Raw genomic sequence first — 27,059 nt, forward strand, 5'->3', positions numbered from 1 at the left:
GGAATGGGAAGGACTGTTTTGTGCGCCACTGCACTACAAACTTGACGGACGTACATGAGGACAGCGCACCGATAACTTATCTTATTGCTGGGCTGGTGGAAAATTCATAACACTTTGGAGGTGAAGTACTCAGATTTAAAAACTATTTTAACGATATTTGATTCTGTGAAAGGATGAGATCCATTGTCCTTTAATAACAGCGGTTGTGTCCTCTTACTAACGTGACATGTAATCCTGCTCTGTTCAGAGCTCAATTGTGAAATTCAACTTTCTCTTATCTAATTGGAATTTTGTTAACCTCCCTGTCAGGAAATGAAAGTAACATTATAATTGTGGATCTATGTGTATGGTTTGAACTGCTGAACAGCGTGAAGAAGTATTTTTCTGTTTCTTTATTACAGTTTCATAACATCTTTCATTTTGCTTTCAAATAGCTTTACTGTTGAATCGGAGGACAAAGTTGGTAGATTATACTTTTTCCTTTTTCATTTCATTTGAATGTCAAATATGTTTGCGGGAAATCCCAGCGCCTTGCAGCTTGTTCGGTTTGACTGGCTGGTTCCTTATGGGAGATCGTAGTCCATTGTGCGTTAACTATGAACCAACCATACAGGCTAGGATTCCCCTTTTCTCTTTATCAATGTCTGTAACTCTACCCACCGCAGAGTATGTTCAAAATATATTTTCATCTCGGTTAGTTTTGATAAGACCCCCATCATTACAACAATTGAACCTCACCTTGGGTGAGCTGCTTGTCTGAAAGTTGTTGCCTGCCACTTTAAATCAATGACCTATGGGATTAATGTATGTATTGCGTAGGCCCTTTGTTACTGCTATAGTACAGTAGCGTGTGCTGGCTGCATTAATTGAAGCGGGAAATATGTGACTAGTAGGCCCAGGTGCAACATTACTCAGCTCTGCCATCCCGCGCCCGGCCGTTCACACACAGGCATGTTGTTTACAAGCTGTTTTGAAGTCTTGGGTGGACAGATCTGTGAGAAGATCAAAGTAATGTGAGCTACTTGATTCCTCCTTTTATTATATGAACTTTAATTGAGCATAAGAGGATATAAAGAGGCTTAAATGTTTATTTGAGGTTATGAAGTAGTTTATTTTGAGAGAAAAACAACACATTGACGCTCCAAATCAGTAGTTTGTTAATATTGTAGATAGAATGTTCTGTAGGACTTGGCTATATGCTTGGCTTAATCTGAAAATGAAAGATGTGGTAATAGTGCATCACTGATCCAATAGTATGACAGGTTACATAACAATTACTCTACATGGGGAAACAATGAGCATCATCATCTCATGCCATTTTAACATGATTAGAAATGTACAAAAAGCTAAACAAACTAGCCTGGAGTTGTTCTGAGTTGATGCTTTTGTTTATTATTAAATGTTTTCCCTGAGTGTCTCTCCTCTTCCACAGCCAAATGGTATGTTCTTCCAGTTCATTATATATGCCCTGAGGCAACTTGGCACCCCTCTTGTTCCTTGGTGGATGGGTATCACATCAGCTGAGTGATTTCGATTAGCCCTGATGGATAATTACAGGAACTGGTATTGTGTTGTATTTGAGTCATCATGTACTGTAAGTATTTAGGGCAATTATCAGCTATAAACAGTATCAGCCATAACATAGCCCCCAATTGACCACGTATTTTCTCAATACAAGTTCAGTAAGTATGCATGTATGCCTCCCTTCTAGTAGCAACTGTTATTCTAAACAAAAGTATTGAGACATGTTGACAAATGAGCTTGGTTTGGTGTTGGGTTGCACTGCTTTATTTGAAGCTGTGTGATTGATGGTGTCTGGGTCTCTTGGTAACCCCTCTCTACTCAGCTGTACTGGATTCTAAGGTCAGTGTTTGGCATTTAGCAGACAACCTCACCCCATGACACCTGGAGAGGAGATGCAGAAGAATGGGAAACTGAAAGTGGTGCAGTGTGGGTGTTCTAGCTCATGGACAGACAGACCAAAGCTGAACTAGAGGAGCTGTGTGCCTGTCCTCGCAGGCTTTCTAGCTGAGCTTTAGGGAGAGTGATACTGCATTGATGTTCACACTTCTCTCCTCCGTTCTCTTTATATCATTCTCTACTAACCAACCCTAACCTTCTATCGATCTCTTCCTTCCCTGCTCTCCTCTTACAATTTGGTGTGCTGTGTGGACAGTTGGCACACACTCCAGACCCCTCAACTCTGTCTCAAAAGCCTCTCTTGGTCTCCCGGTGATCGTTCCATCCCAATCTATTGTGTCTATTAGTGTGTGTCATCTCTCCCGGAGTCTAGCTGCTTTATAGCTGCATGGGACCTGCTGCCTGCTGGTCTGTGTTGTGAAGGCTGAGGCTCCTGCTGGCTGCTGCACAGTAAAGGGGCTCAGCTGGCTACCTGCCCAGTTCTGCTCCGCACTTCTCTGAGGTCATACTCTCCCTACAGTCTGCAGCACTGGAGAAGGAGGGAGGGAGGATTCAGACGCATTGACCACGGCTGCTTTTCATAAAACCGCTGACTTCAGGCGTCTTTCAGTCAAACTGTGTACATTTTCTTGAGTTGCCAAACAAATTCCCCAGTGATTTGACCGTGAGTCAACGAGTTCAGTGGAAGTTGCATTGTCCTCAAAGTGATTCTTAGGGCTGTAGACTGATACTCATGGCCCATAAGACCAATTTGAGTAATGGTTTTCTGTGTGCACTTGTTTGTGTATCCTACTTGTGTATTATTGATTTATGTTTTAGTCAAACATRTCTGTTTGTGCTTCTTGTGGTCAATTTGCCATCTACAAATGATTTGTAATTATGTTCCTGCACGGGGCTGAATCTAGTTGCTGATCCCTGTCCTAGGGTAAGATGAGAATACCCCTGCTATAGGCCTTGCTAGTGTGTGCACAAGTTCTTGTGGTTGATAACAGGTTACTCATCTTGGTTATATTCCCTCCTGTTGATCTTGGACAGTACTGGAGTCCCAGACAAGGGATATTGTGTCTTGCACAATTACAGGAACTACCTTTCTCCTGAAAGGGAAGCAGATGCCTTTGAACTTCGAGACATCTTGTCGAGGCCATATAACCGTCGAACCCTTTTCAACATTGAAGTAAGAAACAGTTCAACTTGAACATTTTGTGTTTGAACTTTACCTGTTTGAACTTAAGTGTTGAACTTAATTTTTATGGGCCTTAGCTATCTTCACCTGCTGGAACTTGAATGAGTATGAAATGTTTCTGAAATTGCAAGTTGCCTAATTTATAAACCTTGCGCCAGTTTTTAACACAAGTTGGCATTTATAAAAATGTAACTCGACTTGAGAATGTGCTCACCTCCCTGCAAACTTTAGACCACGMGTACGCACATCTGCGAGTTGTTGCAATATTGCAAGCTGGCAAGTAAGTATCTTGTGCAAATGGGGGAAATTATGAAAAGCATCCATAAAAATAAACAGGGAAAGGTATTAACAAGAATGCAACAATTTGCCGTTTACTGAGAAGAGAACAAACAATTACACATAGGAATCTTATAATTAGACAAATAATTTTCCAGTGTAATTGCACATTTTTTTATTTGCCTGCCCTACAATGTTTCACAATTCGCGTTCAGTCCATCATATTTCGGTTGGGGGGGAAAAGTCCATGCCAAACATTGTTGAATTCAAACGTTCAGCYGACAAGTCCACAACAATTTGCCATTGTTTTCTCTTTCAGAAACTGACAATTCTTTTTCCAGGTACAGCATAAATGACTGCTAAAGATTGAAACATTCTGACAATACAGTAAATAGACCAGTAGCTTATGTAAAATATTTAATAGTATGGGTAGGTCACAGTATTGCTGTGAGATAGGAGAGAGACATCGTTGCCTATTTAATCTTAGAGCCTAAACAGAAGCAGGACATATAAACACAATCTATTGATAAACTAAATATTGAACAACAATCCTTCTTTTGCATGCTGTGGCCTAATGCCAATAGTTCCAAATTATACAGCAAATAAAGGGCATTATTGTCACCATAAGGTGACTGAGTTTTCCAGGCAGAGTTTTAATGCTCGTTCACTCATGCAGGTTTACGACAGGTCTGTTKTATAACGGGAAACATACATATTTATGCCATGAATCTTTTATAAATGTATTTACGCAACTGTTATGGACGCTGTCAACTGAGATTGTAGTTAGCTAGCTAACCCTTGGAAAAAGGCAACCACATTCCAGCTCTTGTGGTCACTAGGCTGTAATCCTTTGACCCTCCTCTGAGCTACCTRCAGGGTTATCCTGTGGCTCTGTAACTCTAGTGCAGTGGCTTACTACACGTGGTAATTTCTCGTCAACAAAAATAATGGCCATGTCCGAATACCCATACTTTCGTTCTAAATAGGCCATTTGATTATGCGGAAAAGGAAAGTGTAATACCATGCGATATTTAGAAAGTCAACTATACTTTAAATGCCCGGATGTCATACTCTTTTCTAACTAGTTTTTGTTCTCCTTAATAAAATGACTGCGTATTGCATCGTAGGTTACATCTTTGAAAACAGAAGTATTTTKGGGGAGGGGGTGGGGATTTCTGTTTTCTTACTGAAAAGTATTTCTTGTTCTCTTGGCCTTCGTCAGCGCTTTTAAACTAAGTACTTAACCATTTCTTTTTATTTCTGAATGTGACGGCACCGGGGACTCGGGCTGTAGCTGCGTTATTGATGCCATGTTCATCTTTTTATTTGAACATGGATTGTTTTAGTTTGTAAACTAGGCTATCTCGGGGCTCCCAAGTGATGCAGCCGTCTAAGGCACTGCATCTCAGTGCTAGAGGCGTCACTACAGATACCCTGGTTCGAATCCAGGCTGTATCACAACCTGGCCGTGATTGGGAGTCCCATAGGGCGGTGCACAATTGGCCCAGAGTCGTCCGGGTTTGGCCGGTGTAGGCCTTCATGAATAAGAATTTGTTCTTAACTGACTTGCCTAGTTACATAAAAAAATATCTATTTCATTTATGGATCAAGCCTTAGAAATAGTCTGCCTATAACCAGCCTGAGTMGGCTTGTAACTCCATTCCTATTCTATTCATAGTTTAGAGAAATTAATGGAATTGGAAACTAGCTATTATCAGGCTGTTGAATTTGGAATAATCCACCTGCACTCAGCCCATCTACTCAGCAAGTCAAGAGCTGCTGCGTACTTTTTACTAAACAGTACGTGCTAAATAATATGCGACGAGGAGCACATAGTATGCTATTTAAGTATGTAGTACGTTAGTATGGGTATTCAGACAAGCCAGTGACAAAAATATTAGTCAAACATATATATTTTTTWAMATTTGAAAGATTGTGAGCTTTWCAGTGATCAGCAGAATTKTAATATTAGCAGTACAGATGCGAAGTGCAGTTCTGTACAGCAGTGGGAAGGATGCGCTGAACCTGTTCAGTCTACATCAGCTGGTGAGCTGCGGGGGAGCAAGCGATAAGGCACATCGCGCAGGCAACTCTTGCTTTCCTGTAGCTAACCAGTCACCAGCCTTCTAGTTAAGGGGCCACGTTTAGTTGCAAAACGTTCTCTAGTTAACTACCCTTGCTTAAGAATACAAGCTGCTTTACGAAATAAAAACAATAGCAGCATTGAGTTTAAAGGTAAAACCACAGTTTAGCTATTTATTTTTATTTTTTCCCCCTTGCGTATAGAAAAGTAGGCTGTCTTTGAATTTGTAGTCTTGCTCAACTCTCCCACTTTCTCCACTGCATTTTATAGCCAGGTTCTGCAGCCAATGTAGCCAAGTCTCTCCTTTTCCTCAGAGAAACAGCTTGACAGCTAGCCCTTACCGTTCCTCAGAGAAACAGCTTGACAGCTAGCCCTTACCGTTCCTCAGAGAAACAGCTTGACAGCTAGCCCTTACCGTTCCTCAGAGAAACAGCTTGACAGCTAGCCCTTACTGTTCCTCAGAGAAACAGCTTGACAGCTAGCCCTTACCGTTCCTCAGAGAAACAGCTTGACAGCTAGCCGCTTACCGTTCCTCAGAGAAACAGCTTGACAGCTAGCCCTTACCGTTCCTCAGAGAAACAGCTTGACAGCTAGCCCTTACCGTTCCTCAGAGAAACAGCTTGACAGCTAGCCCTTACCGTTCAACATCTTTATTCTTTCTATTGATCATTGGGTTGGCTGGATTTTACATTGATAACTCATATCATGGGCCATTTTAAGGCTAGGCTACTTGCGGACCGGACCGTAAACCATTTGTTAAAAAATGGTAAAACAAGGCTATGTATGGAAGTCAGTGATTTTATGTTTACTATAGGTTCATGAGGCAAAACAAATGTGATGACTAAAATGGTCCACTGTTTTTGTCATTTTGACAACTACACTAAATCATTATTCAAATGTGACTTAATGATATTTTTGTCAAAATGACGTTGACTTAGGGCTGTTACGGTGACCGTAACAGTCAAATTCCACGTGACCGTTTTAGTCACTGTAATTGGGCTCCTTCAAGCTCTGGTACTGCTGATGGTCATTACTAGCTTACCAAACTTGCTAACTGCCTGGTACTCCACACTATTGTCCCTCTAATCACTCTGACATCAATGCAAATGTTTTCAAAAATCTAATCAAACACTTCATGGAAGCCCATGAGGTCATGTTGCGCCACATTTCTGTCGACTATGAGAAGTGTTGATGGGGATCCTCCTCTTTCTAATAGATTCCATCTGCTTTCTAAAGGCTAGGCCTACTATCATTATTTCTTAATATTAAGCACATTGCTTATATTTACAACAGGAGTATAGCCTACCTGGCTGGCATTAAAATGAACCATGGGAAAAGCGTCCTCCATTCGCTATTTAAATGCATAGATGCATAGATGCATAGATTATGTATTAATTTTTCCCCTGCTTCTTTCTTGAGACCGGTGCATGATGTGGTCCATTCTAAATCAAAACAAATTTCACACGTGTATATGTAAAGACAAGATTAAATCAAGAATAGTCTGATGGGTGACAATATTAGCCTATCACTTGTGAATGATATATTATCACTTGTGAATGATTCCCAGCATGTGTAGTAAGGCATGAAACAGCGCATGCCTGTTTTTGGTGACATTTTCTAATCATAGTCGCACACCTCACGTAACCTGGCCTATATGTTTTAATAAGGTTTGTATCACAACTAAAGTGGCCAAATAACTTATTTTAAAAGTAAGCACAATCTGCTTTACAAGGGGTGTAGAGCCTAACTGGCATACATACGCATTGTGTGCGTTTCATGTTTGGGGAATATCATTTTCACCATAAAAATGCACCTTTTATAATAAAAGCAATACATGCATAATTGCATTTGCGGTCACTTTTGGTGACCGAATGGTGTTTTCCTGCTAATTGATTGCATTTTGGAACATTCAAGCTGTCACGCCATGACCTGAGATATCTCTGTTTTCTTTATATTTTGGTTAGGTCAGGGTGTCAGGGTGTATTTTGGTTAGGTCAGGGTGGGTACGCTAGTTTTGTATTGTCTAGGGGTTTTGTATTGTCTAGGGTTTTTGTAGGTCTAGGGTTTTTTGTAATTCTATGTAGGCCTGATATGGTTCCCAATCAGAGACCGCTGTTTATCGTTGTCTCTGATTGGGGATCATATTTAGTTAGCCATTTCCCTTTTGGTGTTTGTGGGATCTTGTCTACTTTGAGTTGCCTGAGTGCACACCTGTAGCTTCATGTTTCGTTTGGTTGTTTGTTGTTTTGTTTAGTGAGTTTCTCTTTATAAAAAATATGTGGAACTCTACTCACGCTGCACCTTGGTCTCATCTTTACGACGAACGTGACACAAGCTTATAGTCAGTCTACTGCCTTGCGCACATTGCTGCGCTTATAATGTGAAGAAATTGCCTAATAGTTTATCAATATTTTAAGCTAAACATTTTGATCTGTTGCATCAGCCTCATTGCTTTTAAAAAAATGTTTTGATGCAAAAGGTTGTATTTAATTTGGGATCTATCGCATCTCACAACTGTCCCAGACTTTGCTTGGAATATTTATTTCTCGCATAGAATAGTTCAACTTTTGTACTGTGAGGGATAGTAGAATGACCTAGGTTTGTTAGGTTTGCTATATAGGTTTGCTATTCATCTTGTCTGACAAAGTAAATGTGGACTTTTTTTTCTTCTTTCTTTTTTACCCCCCCCAACATCTTCAATATTCAGGTGCGTCCCCGACGTGCCTGTCTACACTTGTAGCCTGTGAGAACGACCCGAGCACATGATGGGCATTAGCTCAATTCTTATTAGCTATCCAAGAGAGCCATGTGAGGAAGAGGTACTTTGGAGCACGCAGCCAGAATATGGAAATTATAATTGTTATTTTCAGCCCAAGGGCACAATGGACACTGGCTGCAAAAGGCATGGACATTTTTTTAGGGGGCGTTAAGGCCGCACAAAGGGGATGCCACCGGGAAATTTGAGGCATGATCAAGTACTTGTCAAATTGTAAATGAGAGACTGATGAAGTGCGTGCAGCCTGCTCAAAAAAAACAAAGCAGAGCTCATGTCTTTCATGCAACTTTTTTCAAATCATTAATCATATTATGCAGCCTTAGAATGTATTMMAAATCAGAACTAAAGTGTCATAACTCTAAATGAAGCATAATAGGAGGACCTTTTTCTTTTGGTAACCGCTCGACACACTCCCTCAAATYGACTGGAGAAAATATCCTTTCTATTTTATTCAGCCATCTTCTGTTGTATTCTTCGTACTATAAAATAATGACACATAATTCTAAGCAAATCTTGTCTGCTAAATAAACTAGTGTAGCCCACAGCTGTATGGCATTCTGTTTTTCTGAAATAAAACATTTCTTTATATCATGCTTCTATAGACCTGTCCTTAAACAAATCATGGATTTATTGTGATGGTGTAGCCTATATTAAACTAATTGATTTTTGTAGATTTATGTAGATGTTCCAAAGGTCTGCATCAGCGGCTTGTAGGCTGTGTGGAAGCCAGGAGATGCAAAATGTGTTTATTAATTAACGGTCAATTACCGTGAGACCAGCAGTTATTTGCTTGACAATCACCGACTGACAATTTTTATGGCTGCCACAGCCCTACTATGACTAAACAAAATGAACACTGGTTACAACCCCACCAAATGCCTTGGGCCATGCCGTAAAGGACAGAGTTTAGCCAGGGATAGGTAGGATGATACTCAGAAGCTAGCTGGCTCTTRGCGCTGTGGTGAGATGCACCTGATTCTATACGGGGAATTCCAAAAACCTACCTGCGTTGGTTACGGTCAATGTAATTTGACRAGCATTTAGATACATTTCCAGCCAAACCGGCTGTGTATGAATCTGTGGTTCAACACTACTCCGGGCTGTTGTATTCAGTTTCTGCTTGACAAGATTGATTGTGATCTAATGGTTGTAGGACTACTGGTTCTACTGTAGCACTTGACCATCAGCTATTTTACACAGCTTCTACAGTACAGTTTTTAGCCTGAAGTCTAGGTTTGAATGACTCATTATTATGACAAGTGTTTAGAGAATGGATGTGGAGAAGCTGTGAAATTTCAGATAATACTACCTTATTAGCATGTCCTGAGCTAGCTCAAAAGTAAAGACAAAAAATCATGTAGTTTTCTCAGGGTTAGTCACGTTCTGAGGTTTCATCAGTAGTTTGTGGGACTGACACTTGTCACAGTACAATACATTCCTTGCTTCACCATGAAATGACACAACTCGACACACCTGTCCTACTCTGCTCTACCCATTCACTGGAATCTGTCACTGAACACCTGAACCTCCCAACATGTTTTGAAACATTTGTCACAGCCACCCAGTGATTTGAGCATTCCAGTGAGGACTCCACCTGAAAGGAGATGCATACCTACAGCTGGAGTCATGAAACCCAACCTCGACCCAACCTCACCAACACTCTCTTGAGAAAGAGAACCCTGAGTCTTTATGTGATCTCATTTTTGTCTACATAAATTGGGTCTTTAGTCCAAAAATGGCTGACTTTTTGGTGGGGGGGACATCAGTGTCTCTTCAACCAAATTGAACAGTGTTTTAGGGGAGTGTTTGTGTTCTCATGGTCATTACAATATGTAATTGATGCAGCAGTGTTTACACTTCTGTAGATTCCAAGTTGAATTGTCCCTCCTTATGGTGGGACTCGGTTGTCTGTGTCCTGATTTGATAAAAGGTCTCTATGGAGACAAGGTTAACCATTAACCCTGATCGGGTTAACTCCCTTCAACTCTGACACACCGCCACTGCTGTGACTGGCCTAGTAGTCGGGCAGTTGAGCAATATGTGTAGGCTAGAGGAGTCTTATGTATTCAAAACACACATTGTGCGGAGTAGTGTGCATCTGGTCTGTCCATCAGAGTGAAATGCTATGGTCTGTTCACAGTTCAGTGGTTCTCCATTGTTCCCTCTCATCGTTCTCTCCCTCCGTATGGGCTTAGAAACCGGTGGTATCTCTCAAGCGTAGGCTTCAGCTGCTGAAAAGACAAAGGAATGCCGTCATCTCTCCCCAGTGGTCTCCTCTGTGCTAGCCTTGGACACTCCAATAGAGGGCTTATCCATCCCGTGACTCCTAGACCACTGTGCCCCTAGGCCTGTCTATATAGGCAGAAGTAACACTACCCTGATGACTTAATATCTCTAATATTCCTTTGTCTGTCAGCAGTATCCTTGTCATGCATTTCCTTTTACTCTGGGTGAATATGAATAGAGGGTGTTCTGTGGCTGGACTGGCCGGATATGTGCACTGGGTTGGTTCTCAGGAGATGGCTGTGTGTGTGTCCTGTATGTGGAACCCCGTTAAGGTTTGGCTCCTGTCTCCCTTTTACACTGGAAGCACTGCTTTGTTTCTTTTTGATCTGGGTCCATTGTGATCTCAGTGACTTTGTCGGTTCGTCAGTTCCACTGGCTTTGTGGTAGCCTATAGGGACAGACTGGGGCAGTGTTTGTGTGTGCTTGTTAGCCGTGAGAGAACGTGTGTTTACATCTCTGTAGAGACGCCTCAAGCACTGAATTAGACCGCTGCACCACTCGGGAGGCCCAACTAGCTACTCATTATGTGATCAAGATTAGCGATTCTACCTCTCGCTTTGCTCAAACACACTAACACTCAGTGCTGTGTGTGTATGCGTGCGCACTGTGCAAAGCCTTTATGACCCTTGACCTCCATATGGGGCTGTGTGAGTAAGGAGCTGTTGATGGACTGAGTTTATTGCGCCCACAYACACACACTCTTATAGCCTGTGTACTAGTAAACATACATGAAGACATTCTCCCAGAGCTCTACTGCATGTTGTCTCACTGTCGTCAAACATAAATCGTTTATTGTTTCCAGGAAATCAGACCTGCTTGTTAGTTGAATGCCAAATCCACACAGAGAAAGATGGTGAGGATAGTTACAGTACAAGGAAACAGAATGAGACTGGGTGATAAGAGTGGTATGTGGGTAGAAGAGGGACTCGTCTGGCTGATCATGTGCTGCCCACTGATTTTGTGATTAAGTGCCACAGTGTCTCAAAGTATGTGTCTCTATCCATTAGATGTGACACTCTTGGTGCATTTCCAATGAGGATTTACCCCAGTGTTTTATCCATGTCTCACTGGGCCATGGCTCCGGTGGACCTGCTCTAACTTGGGGCGGAAGCAAGGCCACTGGTACTTTTCAGCTCTCAGCCATTGTTAAGTAATTAACTGTCAACTTAAAGGAAAAACGCTCACACACTGAAATATTATTTAAGTTTTAATGTATTTTCTTTAGCGACAGAGGTCAGAACAAACGGAAAACACAAGTTTTTAGTGTCGCACTCCTGATGGAAACACAATAACACTAGAGCATACATTAACGTAAAACACTGTTGTACGTCTTCATGGAAAACACCATCTGTCTGAGTATCTGTTCAGCAGGATCTGGCTGGACCAATGCCACTGGTTTGCATCACATTGATCATATTCCTCCATCCTCCCCTGGCAAATGTGTCCTATTACCCAGTCCTCCCCWGGCAAATGTGTCCTATTACCCAGTCCTCCCCTGGCAAATGTGTCCTATTRCCCAGTCCTCCCCTGGCAAATGTCACATCCCTATCATCCAGCTGTCTCCCGGGGAGAAGGCTGTTTGGCGTGTGTGTTTGTGAGTGTGGGTGAGCTGAGGCCTGTAACCCATCCCCATCTGCTGGGCCTGAACTGGGCATTCCTGCAAAGTTGCATGGAATAAAACATGTGTGTGCGCACAGTATGCTGGTCAATTTAGTCAGGTTCAATTAAATCAACCCAACGATGGACTGATTTTTCAGCTTGTCAAACTGCTGTGAATCTGTATTATGGCTGTAGTAAAGAGATGTTTGTGAGGCTCTGTGTTGTCTTTGGGGCCAGGTTTTGTTGACATCTGCTGGTGTTTTTGAAAGAGCGCACCTTGCTGTTTTTATTATCTCATTCTTGTCAGAGAGAGAGCTGCTCAGTTAGAACTCCATGAGTTTCACTGTAACTGTGTGCTAATCAGCAGTAGCTGCTGCGTTGGCTGAATGGATTATGCACTGTACAACGCTGGTATCTGCTTATCTTTCTGGTGATTTGGCAACAACAAAATCAGCTGCTGCTCCGCTCATTCTGGGGCACAGGCAGAGCAATCGAGCTGTCATGGGGGAGCACTCTGCTTGTGCGTGGCTCTCCCATTTGGAGGGAGAGCCAATCAATGTTCCAATGTCCAGTAACATCGTAGTGATAACGTCACCTGAGTTTTGATGGAATGGCACATTGTCATGATGGTCTTTTTCCTACTACAAGGGAAACGGTAGCCTAATTCTGTCAGTAGTATGGGCATCTTTTCCAATCTAATAAAGTTTTGGTTCCAGCTTCTCCTTTTATGCAAAAAGGTTCTATTGAAGACCAATGTCCATCCATAGTGAAGCAGCTGTTAGCCTGTTGAGTGAGTCCATCCCCCTGGCCTGTATCCTCTTAGCTGCTGCTTAGGCCTCTCTGATAGAGGGAGGGGTTCAGATCAAACCTACATTTTATGTCACATGCTTCGTAAACAACAGGTGTGGACTAATGCAGAGAGAAGGAAAATGGAGAAATAATAGAAAAGTAAAACGTGTACTAATAGATACACTTATTAATCTCTCACACACTCGATCCCCTTCTGTGCCTCTCTATGGGGATAATGACAGCAAGTGCTGCATGCAAGACTTGGAGGACAGTGTAAAAGCATGTGTTCATTAACTGTTGGCATGCGTTCCTCCTGGGCAGGGAGTGAGGGAGGGTAAAATGGTAATATGCCACTCTCCCTCAATCTCCACCCCTACCCTATTATGTTTCTCTTTGGTGCCCCCGTCTGTCTTTCCTTTAGAAAGTCCCTGTTACTCCACAAGGGCAGGGTGGTACGCCTCCTATCCTTGGCTGGCCTCCGGCCCTCTGTTGGCTTGGCCCTTAACCTCTCTGGGGTAGGTGGGACGCAATCGTCCCACCTGGCCAATAGCCAGGGAAAATACAGAGCGCCATATTCAAATAAAATGATATAAAAATCAAACTTTCATTAAACCAAATTAAAGCTACACTCGTTGTGAATCCAGCCAACATGTCAGATTTCAAAAAGGCTTTTCGACGAAAGCATAAGATGCTATTATCTGATGATAGCACAACAGTAAACAAAGAGAGAAGCATATTTCAACACTGCAGGCACGACACAAAACGCAGAAATAAAAAATATAATTCATGCCTTACCTTTGACGAAATTCTTTTTTTGGCACTCCAATATGTCACAAACATCACAAATGGTCCTTTTGTTCGATTAATTCCGTCTATATATATATCCAAAATGTCAATTTATTTGGCGCGTTTCATCCAGAAAAACACAGCTTCCAACTTGCGCAACGTCACTACAAAATATATCAAAAGTTGCATGTAAACTTTACCAAAACATTTCAAACTACTTTTGTAATACAACGTTAGGTATTTTTAAACGTTAATAATCGATCAATTTGAAGACGRGATGATCTGTGTTCAATACAAAAAGAAAACAAACTGACAACTTTTTTGATAATGTGCCTCTCTCAAACAATTTACTTCAAGTGACCCTCCTTTACGATGGCCGTACTTCTTCATTACACAAAGGAATAACCTCATCCAATTTCCGAAGACTGGTGACATCCAGTGGAAGCAATAGGAACTGCAAACAAGTCCCTTAGAAATCTGGTGTCCCAGTAAACTCATTGAAAAGACAGTGACCTCAAAAAAAAAAAAAAAAAATCTGAATGGTTTGTCCTCTGGGTTTCGCCTGCTACATAAGTTCTGTTATGCTCACAGACATGATTCAAACAGTTTTAGAAACTTCAGAGTGTTTTCTATCCAAATCTACTAATAATATGCATATCTTATATTCTGGGGATGAGTAGAAGGGAGTTGAAATTGGGCACGCTATTTATCCAAAAGTGAAAATGCTGCCCCCTAACCCGAATAAGTTAAGGCTTCCGCATGCTTTGGTTCGGCTGACACCTAGCCGCGAATGAGTGTGACTTGGAAAAAGTGTTGAATGACAAACACTTCATTGAAGAATGAATTTGGCCGATGAATGGACGTCGACTTCGAGTCCGAAGTCTTCGACTTGCCTTGAGAAATAATTTGTGCACGAACAGCCAACAAAACCGTTGTCCAAGACCAAAATGTACAAAAATGTCGTCATAATATATGTTCTGGATGGGAAGCATGCGACTCCTTTAGGAGGGAATGAGCGGTGTCGACGTTTGTCACACAGGATGTTATTCATAGAGGTACAACGGAGGGGAATCCAGAGGGAACGCCAGGAGATCATCTTGTACAGAGGGAGATTTTGACAAGACTGAAACATCATGTTCATCATCCATTTGATTGCTGGTAGCAGGTTTCTAAAAGCAGTGAACTAGCACAGCGTGGGGAGGCAGGCAGACTAGTAGTGAGTCTGTTTGTTTTGGAAGCCCCTAGCTGCTGACTAATGGCAGGATATGGAAAGATTAAAAACATCTCTCTCCTGCAGTCCGCCACAGGACCACGTGGCTGAAATGTGTTACATGAGATCAACAGTTACCGGTTAGCTAGCAGTGCAGTGGTGAAGATATAACAAGGGATGAACAACAATAAGCTAACCCGCAAGTTACATGAGATGGATTTGAACCATGACGCTGGGGGAAATGGGTAGTGGGGCGGGTGTGGAGGGTAGGGTGTGTGTGCTGGAGAGGGGGCCACACAGAGTAGAGTAACACACTGCTGGCTAGTTGCTGGCTGAGGCACGCTGACGTTATGTTCCCTTGTTGAACATGCTCCACTTAATGCTCCTGTGGGTTGTTTCTGTGTGCATGAGGCCCGTTAGGTGGGTTTAGACACACTTTTCCTATAGTGTTCCTGCTGAGGTGGGTTTAGACACACACTTCCTATAGTGTTCCTGCTGAGGTGGGTCTATTTACCCAGTCAGCTGTCCAGGCTTGCCTTGCAGAACTCTCTACATCACTTCACCATGCTGTCCACCAACCTCCTGTATTAATCAGGTAGCCCACACAGACAGGGATAATGATAATGTTACTATACCGCTCTCTTGCCCTCAGCCTGACCCCCATGCTATAGGCTAAAGTTGAGTGTTTCATATTTGCCACAGGCTATTGACCTTTTCGAGTGTTTTATTCTACAGGTCATCAGGGTCAGGATAGCCGTGTTCGTTTAAGTTGTCAATTCTGATTTTTTCTTAAACTAGCGTAAACATTGCTCTAGTTCAAAGATTTTTCTCACTCACTTTGACTTTAAACGTATTGAGTGAGCGTTGTTGTAAACAAGCTTAGCTGTGGCTTAGCTGTGGACAAACCCTACAGGGATTGACCCTTGACCTCCATATGTTATGTAAAGTAATTATTTACACATTCTGTTTGCTGATAGTTAGTGATGCCTTAGTCAGTACGGACCAGGAGCTGACAACACCATTTCGCCATATAGGGAGGGGTATTTCTCTCGCTCTTTATTTCCATAGTTCTTTCTCTCTCATTAGTCATATGAAGGCTAGCCTCAGATAACATACCAACCCATTTGGTTGTGAAGATAAACTAGAACAGGTTATGGTGACAATGGCAAGTAACTACTCTGAGCACAATGGGACATTACGTAGACAAAATACTTTGTGTACATGTGACACTACCCAGAATAACGATTGTTTACATGGTCATTATCAGATTATACCTGATATGATATTGACATCATTCTACAACGCTGCCTACGTACATCGCCCTGAATTCACCATGTAAGAATACTGTTAGATATTTCCTGGAAACATATCCAGGTCGCAATATTGGTCAATAATTGTTTGGCTTAGATTCAATGGTTTGTATTTAAGTTACAGGAAGGTATATGTCTTTCCATCAAAACATGATAAACAAGCAATGTGCTAGTCAGGTCTACCTATTATTACCCATATAGGTTGGGTTACATGTCTGTTTCACCGCTGACCTACAGTAATGTCATTAATGATGCAGTTCCATATAGGAGTTACACCAGTATTTTATCCAAAAGGYCCAGAATCTAAGCGGGCCGACACCCAGTGTCTCACTGGGCCATGGCGGAACTGCTCTCACTTGGGCCAAAGCCAGGCCACGGGTACTTTTCAGCTTTCATTTACTTAACAATGGCTTAACAACTGAACACATTCTCACAAAACGGTTTGATTATTTACATTTTAGTCATTTAGCAGACACTCTTATCCAGAGCAACTTACAGTAAGTAGCGAGTGGATACTTTTAAAAGGTGTTTATTTTCCAGTACTGRACCCCCGTGGTAATCGAACTCACAACCCTGAAGTTGCAAGTGCCATGCTCTACCAACTGAGCCACACGAGACCGATTTTAAGGGGAAAGGGGGGTACAGGCAGTTAACCCACTGTTCCTAGGGCGTCATTGAAAATAAGAATTTGTTCTTAACTGACTTGCCTAGTTAAATAAAGGTAAAATAAATAAAAAATGTATTCAACTGAAATGTGTTTTCCGCATTTAACCCAATTATGCAGAGGTTGTTGATTCTGCTCTTCACAAGTTCTCACACTGTCAGCCCTAGCTATAGAAACACAATTTCCTTAGTTTAACATAAGGGTGTACAGAGCAGCATGTTGCGATATGTTTGGACCTGCAGGGCCCATTAAGGTCCCTGATGGCACCGGAGTTCTTTGACACTAAATTGTGAACTTGTTGCCTTTGTTGAATTCATTTGTAATTGTATTGATGGGCCGTAACAGCTTGCAGCAGCCCCATCCTAATRACATTAGCACCTCAATATGGGTTGTTTGTCAAGGCGGGTGAGTGATGGGGAGGGATGGGGGGTAGGGGAGATGAGGGATTTACCAGTTCATGGTAAACAAAACAGGAATACTCTCATTGGTTAAATGGATTAGGCTGGTTATAGCTTTTCACTACACCCTAGTAGTAAGCATGTGGCCTCAGTTTTCCAAAATATGTTTTGCCAAATCGAAACGTAATGATCTCATGTGCTTGCGTGTACAAGGCATCGTCCAGATGTGATATTAACTAAACATGGGTAATGTAATATACCATGTCTAACATAATTACTGTGTTAGGCCATGAAATAGTTTACCCGAACATGGCTGACACATGTTGGTAGTATGAGCAATGGTTGTGGAACCATAAAAGGAAACTACATTTTTTGTTGTTGATTTGAGCTACTTATGGAGCAAGAATGTCAACTTTTTTAAAATGTGTTTCTTATTAACAATTAACAGCCTATAACATTGTTAATGTAAACTAAAATGTGACTATGCCCAGTCAGAATTCAATATTTAACAGGGCATAAAGTATGTTACAGTGACTCTGCAGTTGTGTAAGATCCACTACTGTTCACAATACACCACCAGCACCTTCCCTTCCGCCTAGTGAAAAAGTCATGTTCTCCTCACTCTCTCTCTCTTTCCTTTGAAAAATGTAAAGGGCCCAAAAATACAACTAGCATAGTTGTGGACTGCGACGTGTGCTTGTTTCTCTTCAAGGTGGTCCAGCTGTGAAAGGAGAGACGGAAGATTGACTTGACAACAAGGATGACATTTCCAAAGAGGGATAGTAATCGGTGCGGAACATGATTGGAACATGGTTGTAGGATTGTGGCCTAGCTGGTAAACCAGGAGGACTATCAGAGTAAGAGGTTGATTGTGTGTGATATAAAAGTTAATGGGGACGTTCCTGGTTAACAGTACAAGCTAAGCTGTACTGGGCTGGCCGCTTTACGCATCCACCATAGTTCTAGGAACCATGCTAGAAAGGAAAATGTGGAGAGAAAAATATCCAAGTTAGCACAGTATGGGTCAGGTTAGCCTTATAGTATGAATCTGGCATTTTATGATGTCATCCTCTATGTTGGTGCCCTGGCGCTGAGGGCAAGCATAAGAATCTGTTAATCATTCATAGACCTTTCTGCCAGTTGGATCTGCTATCATGTGATGCTTTGAGTGCTTAAAGTTGCACTATGCAGAAATCACTCCGCCATTTCCTGGTTGCTAAAACTCGAATAGTTWGCATAATTTCAGTTTGTGACAAAATCAGATAGCATAGTGTAGAGAATCATTGTACCATCTAAACCGCAGTGAAATATTTTCCATAGCCAAAAATGTTGTTTCAGCTGTTTGAAGCTGGTATTCAAAACTGAAACTAAAAGACGGAAAAATGAAACTTAAGAACGGGAAGCATAGAAATGTCATACACAGAACAGATGTACTGCTTCTGCTTTTTAGACTTGCTTTCAAGTAGAATGATCGATCTATAACTCACATTTCTATATGAATTTGGTCGGGWGGGTCCAAAAGCTACGTATTTCAACTTTAAAGTGTGTTACATAAAGTCACCATCGCTGGCTAATGCTTTGGCATGATGCTCAGTTTCAAAACACAGATTGAAATAGAACACTCATTCTCATCTCCACCCATTTTAACTAGTTACTGAAATGAATCTGGACACCATATTTGAAGTTGAAACAAAGATTTGAGATGTCATGTGTGTGTTTATAAGTCTGGAGTGTAGCTAGCAAGGCCTGCTCAACTAGTCCAGCTCTGAGCAGCATTTGAAAGATTACTGAGATGGAATCCAGACCCCGGCTGTGTTTTTAGACCGTGTGGGGAGCAGCATATTTTGGGACATACAGCTTGGTTGTCGATTCCCAAGTGACTACTCTTACCCATCCATGCATGACGTACTAGGCAAAGAATAAAATGGCCTGGCTTTTGTTTTTAGTAGTATTTTTATAGTTGTCTAGACTTTTCACTGAGGTGAAATGGTGCTCAAAGTTAACTGCCCAGCTTTGTCGCTCCTGGCCTGCAACGAAGGGGCTACAAATAGGCAATCGGTTTGGAATGTTTTGAGCTTGATGTGGAATGTCTGTGGCTTCGTATAGCTTGCATGATTTATGTAAACTCATATTGAAAGGATGTAATTGAAGATGACAGTGCTGCCTGGAGTCTTCTCCTCTCCTTTTGTCATGCATGTGATAATGGGACCAAGTGGTATTACTGTTGCGATAAGACACTGCCCCCGAACACACACGGGGGCCCTTATGGGCCATTTCTTATAAGGACCCAAGGTGTGAGGTTTGGCCCTTTTGATATTTGAAGAGAACCGACTGATCTTTTATCCAGAGTATGAATATCTTCTAATGATGAATCACATCAAAYGCATTCCATTGCCTCTAGTTTAGCAGTCCTATTGTGGTCATTCTATTCTACCTCTTTTCCACTCTGAGCTCAACAGGTAGGGACTGAGACATGGGATGTATCCCATATGACACCCTATTCCCTTTATAGTACTCTGCTTTTGACCAGAACCCATAAGGGATAGGATTCCATTTGGGACTGAGATGGTTCTATGGCAGGCCACCCTGGAGGGGATAAGGGCCACTATTTCAGGCTTACGGGCAGGAAGTTAGCTAGCTGGGCAGCCAACCAGTACTTGGCCTAAGGTCGTCATAGAGACATGGGCAGAGAACTAGTTAAGGGCAGGGAGAGACACATGGAGTCTTGACTGAAGTCCAGGACAGGGCCCTCTCTGTTGTCAATCCATGTTGCCAAGTCTCCCTAGTTGGCTGCTTCCTCCTGGCCTGGCAAACATGGGCATGGGCACTCTGTGTAGGCTATTACCAGGTAGTAAACTTAACTGCTGTTGTTGACAGTGACATATTATCCATTGGGAGTAATTTCTTGCTTTTTCAGCCTTATTGAAAATGTCAACCTATTAAACCTTACACTACGATTGGCAAGCAACGTGTTGTTGTATTAAAGTGTTATGATTATATAAGTGGGTTGTCCTTTGCCTGGAGTGGTACACTACACAGCCACGGTCATATGCCTGCACATTAAATGAGACCGAGACGCTGACAGGCTGGCACGTAGAGGAGAAGCAGACCGGCTGGAGGATTGCGTTCTCATGCATAGTGAGTTGTGTAGTAATGTGTCCGGCTAATAATAATAATGGGTAATGATGGATCACCCTGCAGTAATGTAAGCTAGGCCTACTTAAGAGACTCTTAGCCACAATAGCACAATGTGAGGTTTCACAATTGTGTCCCTTGAAAGCTGTGATGACCAAGCTAATTCGTTTGGTTGTTTTGAAACAGTTTGCGCTTTCATAATGGCTAAAGTGTTTCAGTTGTTGGCGAAGACTTAATAGTTTGTATTAAGTTTCTACTTTTGCAAACCTCTTGTGCAGTCATTCATGCTCAGTTTTTGTCTCCTTGCTCATATAGTTTTCATTGTGTTTGTYTAAATAGGAATTCTTTCTTGAGGGGACAAAACCTCTACACACTGAGTCCTAATGACTGAGGAACGATTATTGAATAAAAAGGTTAATCCACAGTAGGCAGACAAGAAGATAATTGAATTGTCCTTAGGGATGTTCTGTCCTTTTTGAAAGGCGAAGAACTGGGTTAACACAGCTATCAAACACCTGTCTGTTCTCTCTGCTGCTACAGTTGCCTTTTCAGTTGAATCGGCCCTTGTTGTCTTAGATGTAAAAGTTTGACGGAGACATTGTTTTGGAATATTGTACCAGAGACCCCATTCATCCAGAGGTATGAACACACGAGACCAGAGAGTAGGCCTGTGAAGTGTGTGTGCATGCATGCGCTCTGGTTTGAAAACACAAGAGAATGCTTGGATGGCGCCTAGCAGCCACAATTTGAAACTGTTGACGTCACCTAGGCCWACTCATTTGCCTACTAGGCCCTATTGCAGGCTGCTGCCCTACTTGAGGGAAAAGACGAAAAGCCACCAACTTTGCTGATCTGTCCACTCACACCATTATATTTTGAGATCGTGTCACCATTGACCCAGCAATGAAACACTAAKACAGATTGGCCTGGGTAAGCAGATACTCCTCACCGGGTTCTGAAACGGCCCATATTGTCTGGCTTATTGAGTAATAGATCATAGTGCTGCCAGGTTGCAGATCAAAGTATCTGCTGTGAAATCCAGAGCACTTAAGCAGTACATCATCTCCCAATGGCAGTGCTGTAGGCTTATCAGGGTCCCTGACTCTAATCACAAGTTCTGAACACAGTGATCAGTCACACCAKGCTTTCAGTAAAGCAAGTCACTGGTGACCATATGGACGATGTGGCGGTGGGAGTAAGCTTTAAACAACCTCTTAAAGGTGTCTGAACTGAGAGAGCCACACACAGAGGGAGAGAAAAAGCCAAGACCGAGTTGATCTGCCAGTGACAGAAGGGTGCGTGCAGAACAACAGTCAGTCAGTGACCGTCTGATCTGTTGCTCTAAATTAATCCAAGCTGCTGAAGAAATTATGTTCCTCTCCATTCCTTTTTCCATCCTGTCTTTATCCCTGGCAGCTGGAGCTACTGGGCTCTCAGTATCCTGTGAYCGTAGGGTTATGTAACAGAAAGGGAGGCATGCAGGGGCACAAATGGGAACTGCAGCAGTGGAGCAGAGTACTGTTTTGGCAGCGCGGACTTCAGACGACAGACAGCCGCCTCCTAAAAATTGAAACGCCAAATTGAAAGTGCCATTTTAAGAAATAAAGCATTGGCATGAATACCAATGTATTACAATCAATGACTTGTGTGTTTCCCCCTTCTTTTTTTTTTACTTGGAAGGTTAACGAGTTTCAGTTAAGTGCGAAAGAAATGAACCACTCAACTGGAGGTTTTATTTCAAAGCCCCAGCCTGTCAACAAAAGTTTCCACATTTGAGGCACAGCAGCATAGATTAAGAAAGTTGTCTTGATTCTGTGCCTCAGATGCAATCAGCAGCTATTGGAAATAGTTGCTGTTTACTGTAATTTCCAGTTGTTTGCTTCCAGTCCAAAGGAATAAAATGACAAAGCCAYTCTGTGTTAAGTTGTAGTTAGTTTCCATGTTCCCTGCCAACTTTGAGGATCTGAGTTGGTTTGCATAGGTCTTGCAATGTGGTTTTAATGTGTCCTCTCTTCTGTTATTCCCTTAGGTTGATTTGTGGATTATCTGCACCAGACCTCAACATAGCTGTTTGACGGACCACAATGGCTGTGTACTCCAGACACCTGGATCTCTCCTTGCCTTGACAATACAGTTTACAATTAAACGTGAGAAAGACAAACATCTCATAATACTTAGCACCAACCAGGAGTTTCTTTGTTGAACTGTTTCTGTTCCTGTTGAGTATTATATCACTGAGCGACTTCATCAGACATCACCATGCCTATCCTCAAGCAGCTAACCTCGAACCAGTCCAAGCGTCGCTCCCGAGCCGACCTGACTGCAGAGATGATCAGTGCCCCTCTCGGGGACTTCAGACACACCATGCATGTAGGTCGTGGCGGCGATGCCTTTGGGGACACCTCATTCCTCAGTACCCGGTCTGGGGAGCCCCCTAAAGAACCAGCTCCAGAGGTGCAGCAGAGCTCCCCTGGACCTGTCCCCAAACCAGGCCTGCTGTCCCGAACCTTCAGGAGCAGTAAGCGCTCCCAGTCGGTGAACCGTGGCGAGAATGCGTTGGAACCCCCTGGTGGCTCGCCAAACTTTGTGAAAAACGCCATCTCACTGCCCTACCTCAACGACGATGATGCGGGCAGGATGGGCGGTGGTCCCCGGATGCCCAAGAGCGTCTCCTCCAGCCCTCTGAAGAAGCTGCCCGAGGTCGAAGGAATCAGAAAACCGGTCAACGGTGCCGCGGCTATGGACCTGGAGTTCGATGAGCAGAACTTTGGAGAACTGACTGACCTGCCACCGTCCCATCTTCGAGGTGGTGGGATGAAGCATGCGGAGTCCATCATGTCGTTCCACATCGACCTGGGGCCCTCCATGTTGGGGGACATCCTGGGGGTGATGGAGAAGGAGGATGATGATCTGGGATACGAGGAGGGGAAGGGCAGCGAGGGCCGTGGGTCACCCCCCCTCAGTCCTCCCACCACGGAGGACAATGTTGAGGACCAGGTGGATCTACAGCCGCCAGTCAGGCCCCCACGCAGCACCTATCCCCAGCAGAAAATCATGGCAGACCCCCCCAACACCCCTCCCAGGAACTACCACAGCCACCTGGACAGCTGCTCTTTTTCCTCCTCCGGCTCCGCTGCTCTTGAGGAGAAGCCACTCCACCACCTGCAGGAGGGGGACACGGACAGCGCCAAGTACAGCTCTCCGGGGGTTGGGGGGGAGGATGACAAAGACTTCTCCTTCATGGACGAGGACGAAGATGAAATCAGGGTGTGAAACAAAACAGGGCTGTAACACCACCGACACAGAACGTGATTTATAAAGACACCATAACATGGTTTGCGAGGACACGGCTGGAGATGCGTATTCTTCATGAGTTTTGAAGCTAGTACAAGCCTGGGAGGGAAGGGTTGGTGCACCTACATTTTTACATATGGATCTATCCAGAGAATCTCCATGTGCACACCTTATTCTGCTATACTTCCTGTATTAGGATTCAATCACTCACCATCTGTTACTGAGCCTTATTCACTCCAGTGTGTGTCCTATGAGTCCTTTTACTCTAGCCATTACAGAATTCCACACACACACACACACATACACACATACACACTAGTTATTGGTTTGAGGGTTTCCTTTTGTAGAAATACGATCTGTCATGATGATCTAATCCCACAGTTCCAATATGTCATCAGTGTGTTTATGCTTTAAGGGGGCACATCTCAAGGATCTCAACCCTCATATCCACTTATATCCAACATGAACATATCCCACCCACGCCCCCATTGTCTTTTCATCCAGAGGATTTCCCTTCCCTAACATTCCCTATAGCGCATTAATAAGGAAGGGAAAGCCAACCACCAACCAGCGGTCTTCACACTGTCACATTTTTTAAAAGTGGAAGTATGGAGGTTGACCGAGGTCACTTTTGATCAAACGGCAGTCCTCCTCGAGGGAGGTGTGATGCGTTAGGTGGAGGCCGGGTCATATGATGTAATGGGATGAACGGTATGTTTCTCACACAGCTTTGGAGGAAGGAAGAGGGGAAAAAGAAATGAAGAAGAGAAAAGTATCCCAGGGTTTAGCTAGCGTAGCCGCATAGCCTTGGGGCCTTGAATTAATTGTGTGTGTTGAGGGAAGTGAGAATCGTGAGATACAGTTAAAATATTGGTTTGTTAATGTTCAGAAGTTTAAGTTTTTTTTGTTTTTTTTCTACGTTTATACATTGTATGCACATACATCATTGGTTTGTCTTCTAGCAGGTTCTAAATCAATGTCACAACTTGGTGGTTCATTATTCTAACCATTAGTCAGCTTTAGTGTCAACTGTTCACTTACAATGGACCAGTTTTCTAAACATGCTCTATACAGTCTGATGTCATAAATGAGCCAACAGTTTCATTTGTTAGTAACTACTTATTGGATTAAGTCACCATTTTGATTAAAGGGAGCTTTGTTAAAGTTAGGGTGGATTCTGGAGATCTTTAGTTCATCCAAGCCTAAGGTACTATCCAACCCAGTGAGCCAATTTAGGCCTTAGCTTTGGAGTTGTTTGTTAGGCCATGAGTCCATGACACTTTGTTAGCTCAGATCAATGGACTCAGTAGAAACATAGAAACACACACAACAACACTGATCTCAGTCATATTTCCCTTGCTAGCACTGCCAAGGTATAGCAAGATGGCTCACACTCTAAAACACTACTGTACATAAAGAATCACATTTTTTTAGTTTTCATGTACATTTTTCTCTTTTTTTTGGCTTTACTTATTATTAAGGACAAATGTCAATTTTGCTAAGAAAATTTGCCCTTTTTGTTTGCYGCTTTCGTGTCCAGTAGCACTTTTATTGTACATATGTTTTAGAAACCGATTTTAAAATACAATTTACAGTAGCAGAGAAAGTGGTTGTGAACAAGTGGTGACTGTACAATAGTAGACTGTCATGTCTACAGATGTAGAATCTTAATTTGAGCCAGTTTGCTACAAATAATCCTGCAGCAACAGGAAATGTGAATTATTATGTGGATTATAATTAATCTACATTTTTGTAGGGGTTGATACATTTTTCATAAGGGGAAATCAGGTCTGAAACTTCAGACGCCTTTAAACCTTGAATACACTACACGTTTTACATTTCTTGCATTGCAGGAAAGTTCTGCAACAGGGTGATCTAATTAAGATACTATATCTGTATGTGGTCATCTCTTGCCCCACACACACCACAGGCTTGTAGGATCAGCAGGTTAGGAGCAAGAGGAGAGACGTCTGAAGGGAGGAGGATATAAGTAATAAGAGAACACTAGTGATAAGTGACTGTTACCCGCCTTTCTCCATTGCGCCATGCAGGCCTGGGCTACCGTAGGAGAAGATTGAATCAACACCATCTGGCTTCCCTCCACCCTCTCATTCATAAACATATTTGGCTTATTGGTCGGTAACTGACCCAACGTCTCATCCATTCATGAGTCACATGTCTGGGAAAGGAAAGGACAGGTGCACCTGTTTAGTTTCTCCTACAGTTGTGTGCCAAATGGCACCCTATTCCCTATATAGAGCACTACTTTTGACCAAGGCCCATATAGCAAATAGGGTGTCTTTTGAGATGCATGCAGTGTGACTAGGTTCCCCCCTCACTCACATTCATTAATTTGGTCAGATTATGATCTCATCTGTTATGGTAAAGCAGGAAGTACCTGCTCAATCCTTCCTGGATCCCTGAGTAATCTATTGCCTTTATGCCTGTGAAAGGAAATTATATTTGTGACACTGGGGGAGCACTGTTTTTGTTTCCTGTTATGGTGTTGGTTGGGCGAGTGAGGGGTGGGGCACATTATCCTATGGTGTTGAAGTGAGGGGAGGGACAATTCCAGGATGTGACATCACTCAGCCATGCGTTCATGCTATGTATGTCATGTGGACATGTATGTATTAAAGAGATCAGTCGAGTACATTGATTAAAATGACCAGGTGTAAATGTGCCAAGTATGTAATAGTCATCCTTTTTACATTTTTGATGTTTCTTGATTTTTTAATGACACATTTACAGGCTACAGCAGTATAGGCTACTTACAATAAGTCTCAGGCCTCTCGCACTGTTCATTTGTAAATGGGTCAAATTTGGGATTGCTTTGTTATTTGAAACTCCGTTGCTTGTTCCATTTGTTGTAGAATTTGTCTATGGAAAGTGGGTTGAGCTGCTGTAATCCCTTACCTGTTCTTACCCAATATGGGGATATTTTCATCTATCAAAACACTCCTTCCTATTCACCACCATTTTATTTGCTGCTGAAGAGAAGTAGATAAATACTAATTGTATCGTCTATGAAAAATGGTAACTATTGCTATGTTTCGTTATAGGCATTATGGCATAGTGACGCTAATGTAAGAGCCATCAGAAGGTAAAGTGGCTTTCAACTGCAAGCGGATTTCAGTGCCCTGGCCTGATGCCTGTGGTAAAAAGGGGAAAGGATTGTTCTTTTTCAGTCTCAGCTGTAGAATGTTACATAGTTTTTATGCCAAGAATGTGCTRTTTTTCTTCTACTTTCTCTCGTTCTACTGTATATTAATATATTTACCTCCCTCACTCTTCCTCTTCTGAAATAACAGCTATATTTTTAAATAAAAAGGGAAAGCTGGTCATCTTTA

The 27,059-nt window shown here is 42.6% G+C and overlaps 1 protein-coding gene across 1 annotated transcript; it reads left to right on the forward strand.

Moving 5' to 3' along the window:
• cdc42ep4b (CDC42 effector protein (Rho GTPase binding) 4b) lies at positions 1-27,059 on the forward strand. Its single transcript, XM_023993443.3, has 2 exons — positions 1-120; positions 22,445-27,059. The coding sequence occupies exon 2, from the start codon at positions 22,675-22,677 to the stop codon at positions 23,686-23,688; it is 1,014 nt and encodes a 337-aa protein (XP_023849211.1). The 5' UTR covers positions 1-120; positions 22,445-22,674; the 3' UTR covers positions 23,689-27,059.

The sequence above is a fragment of the Salvelinus sp. IW2-2015 genome, linkage group LG8, assembly GCF_002910315.2.
Source record: "Salvelinus sp. IW2-2015 linkage group LG8, ASM291031v2, whole genome shotgun sequence".
In the NCBI taxonomy this organism is placed as follows: Eukaryota; Metazoa; Chordata; class Actinopteri; order Salmoniformes; family Salmonidae; genus Salvelinus; species Salvelinus sp. IW2-2015.

Coding starts and splice junctions, on each gene's coding strand:
- cdc42ep4b (XM_023993443.3), top strand. CDS start 22,675: ATGCCTATCCTCAAGCAGCTAACCTCGAACCAGTCCAAGCGTCGCTCC.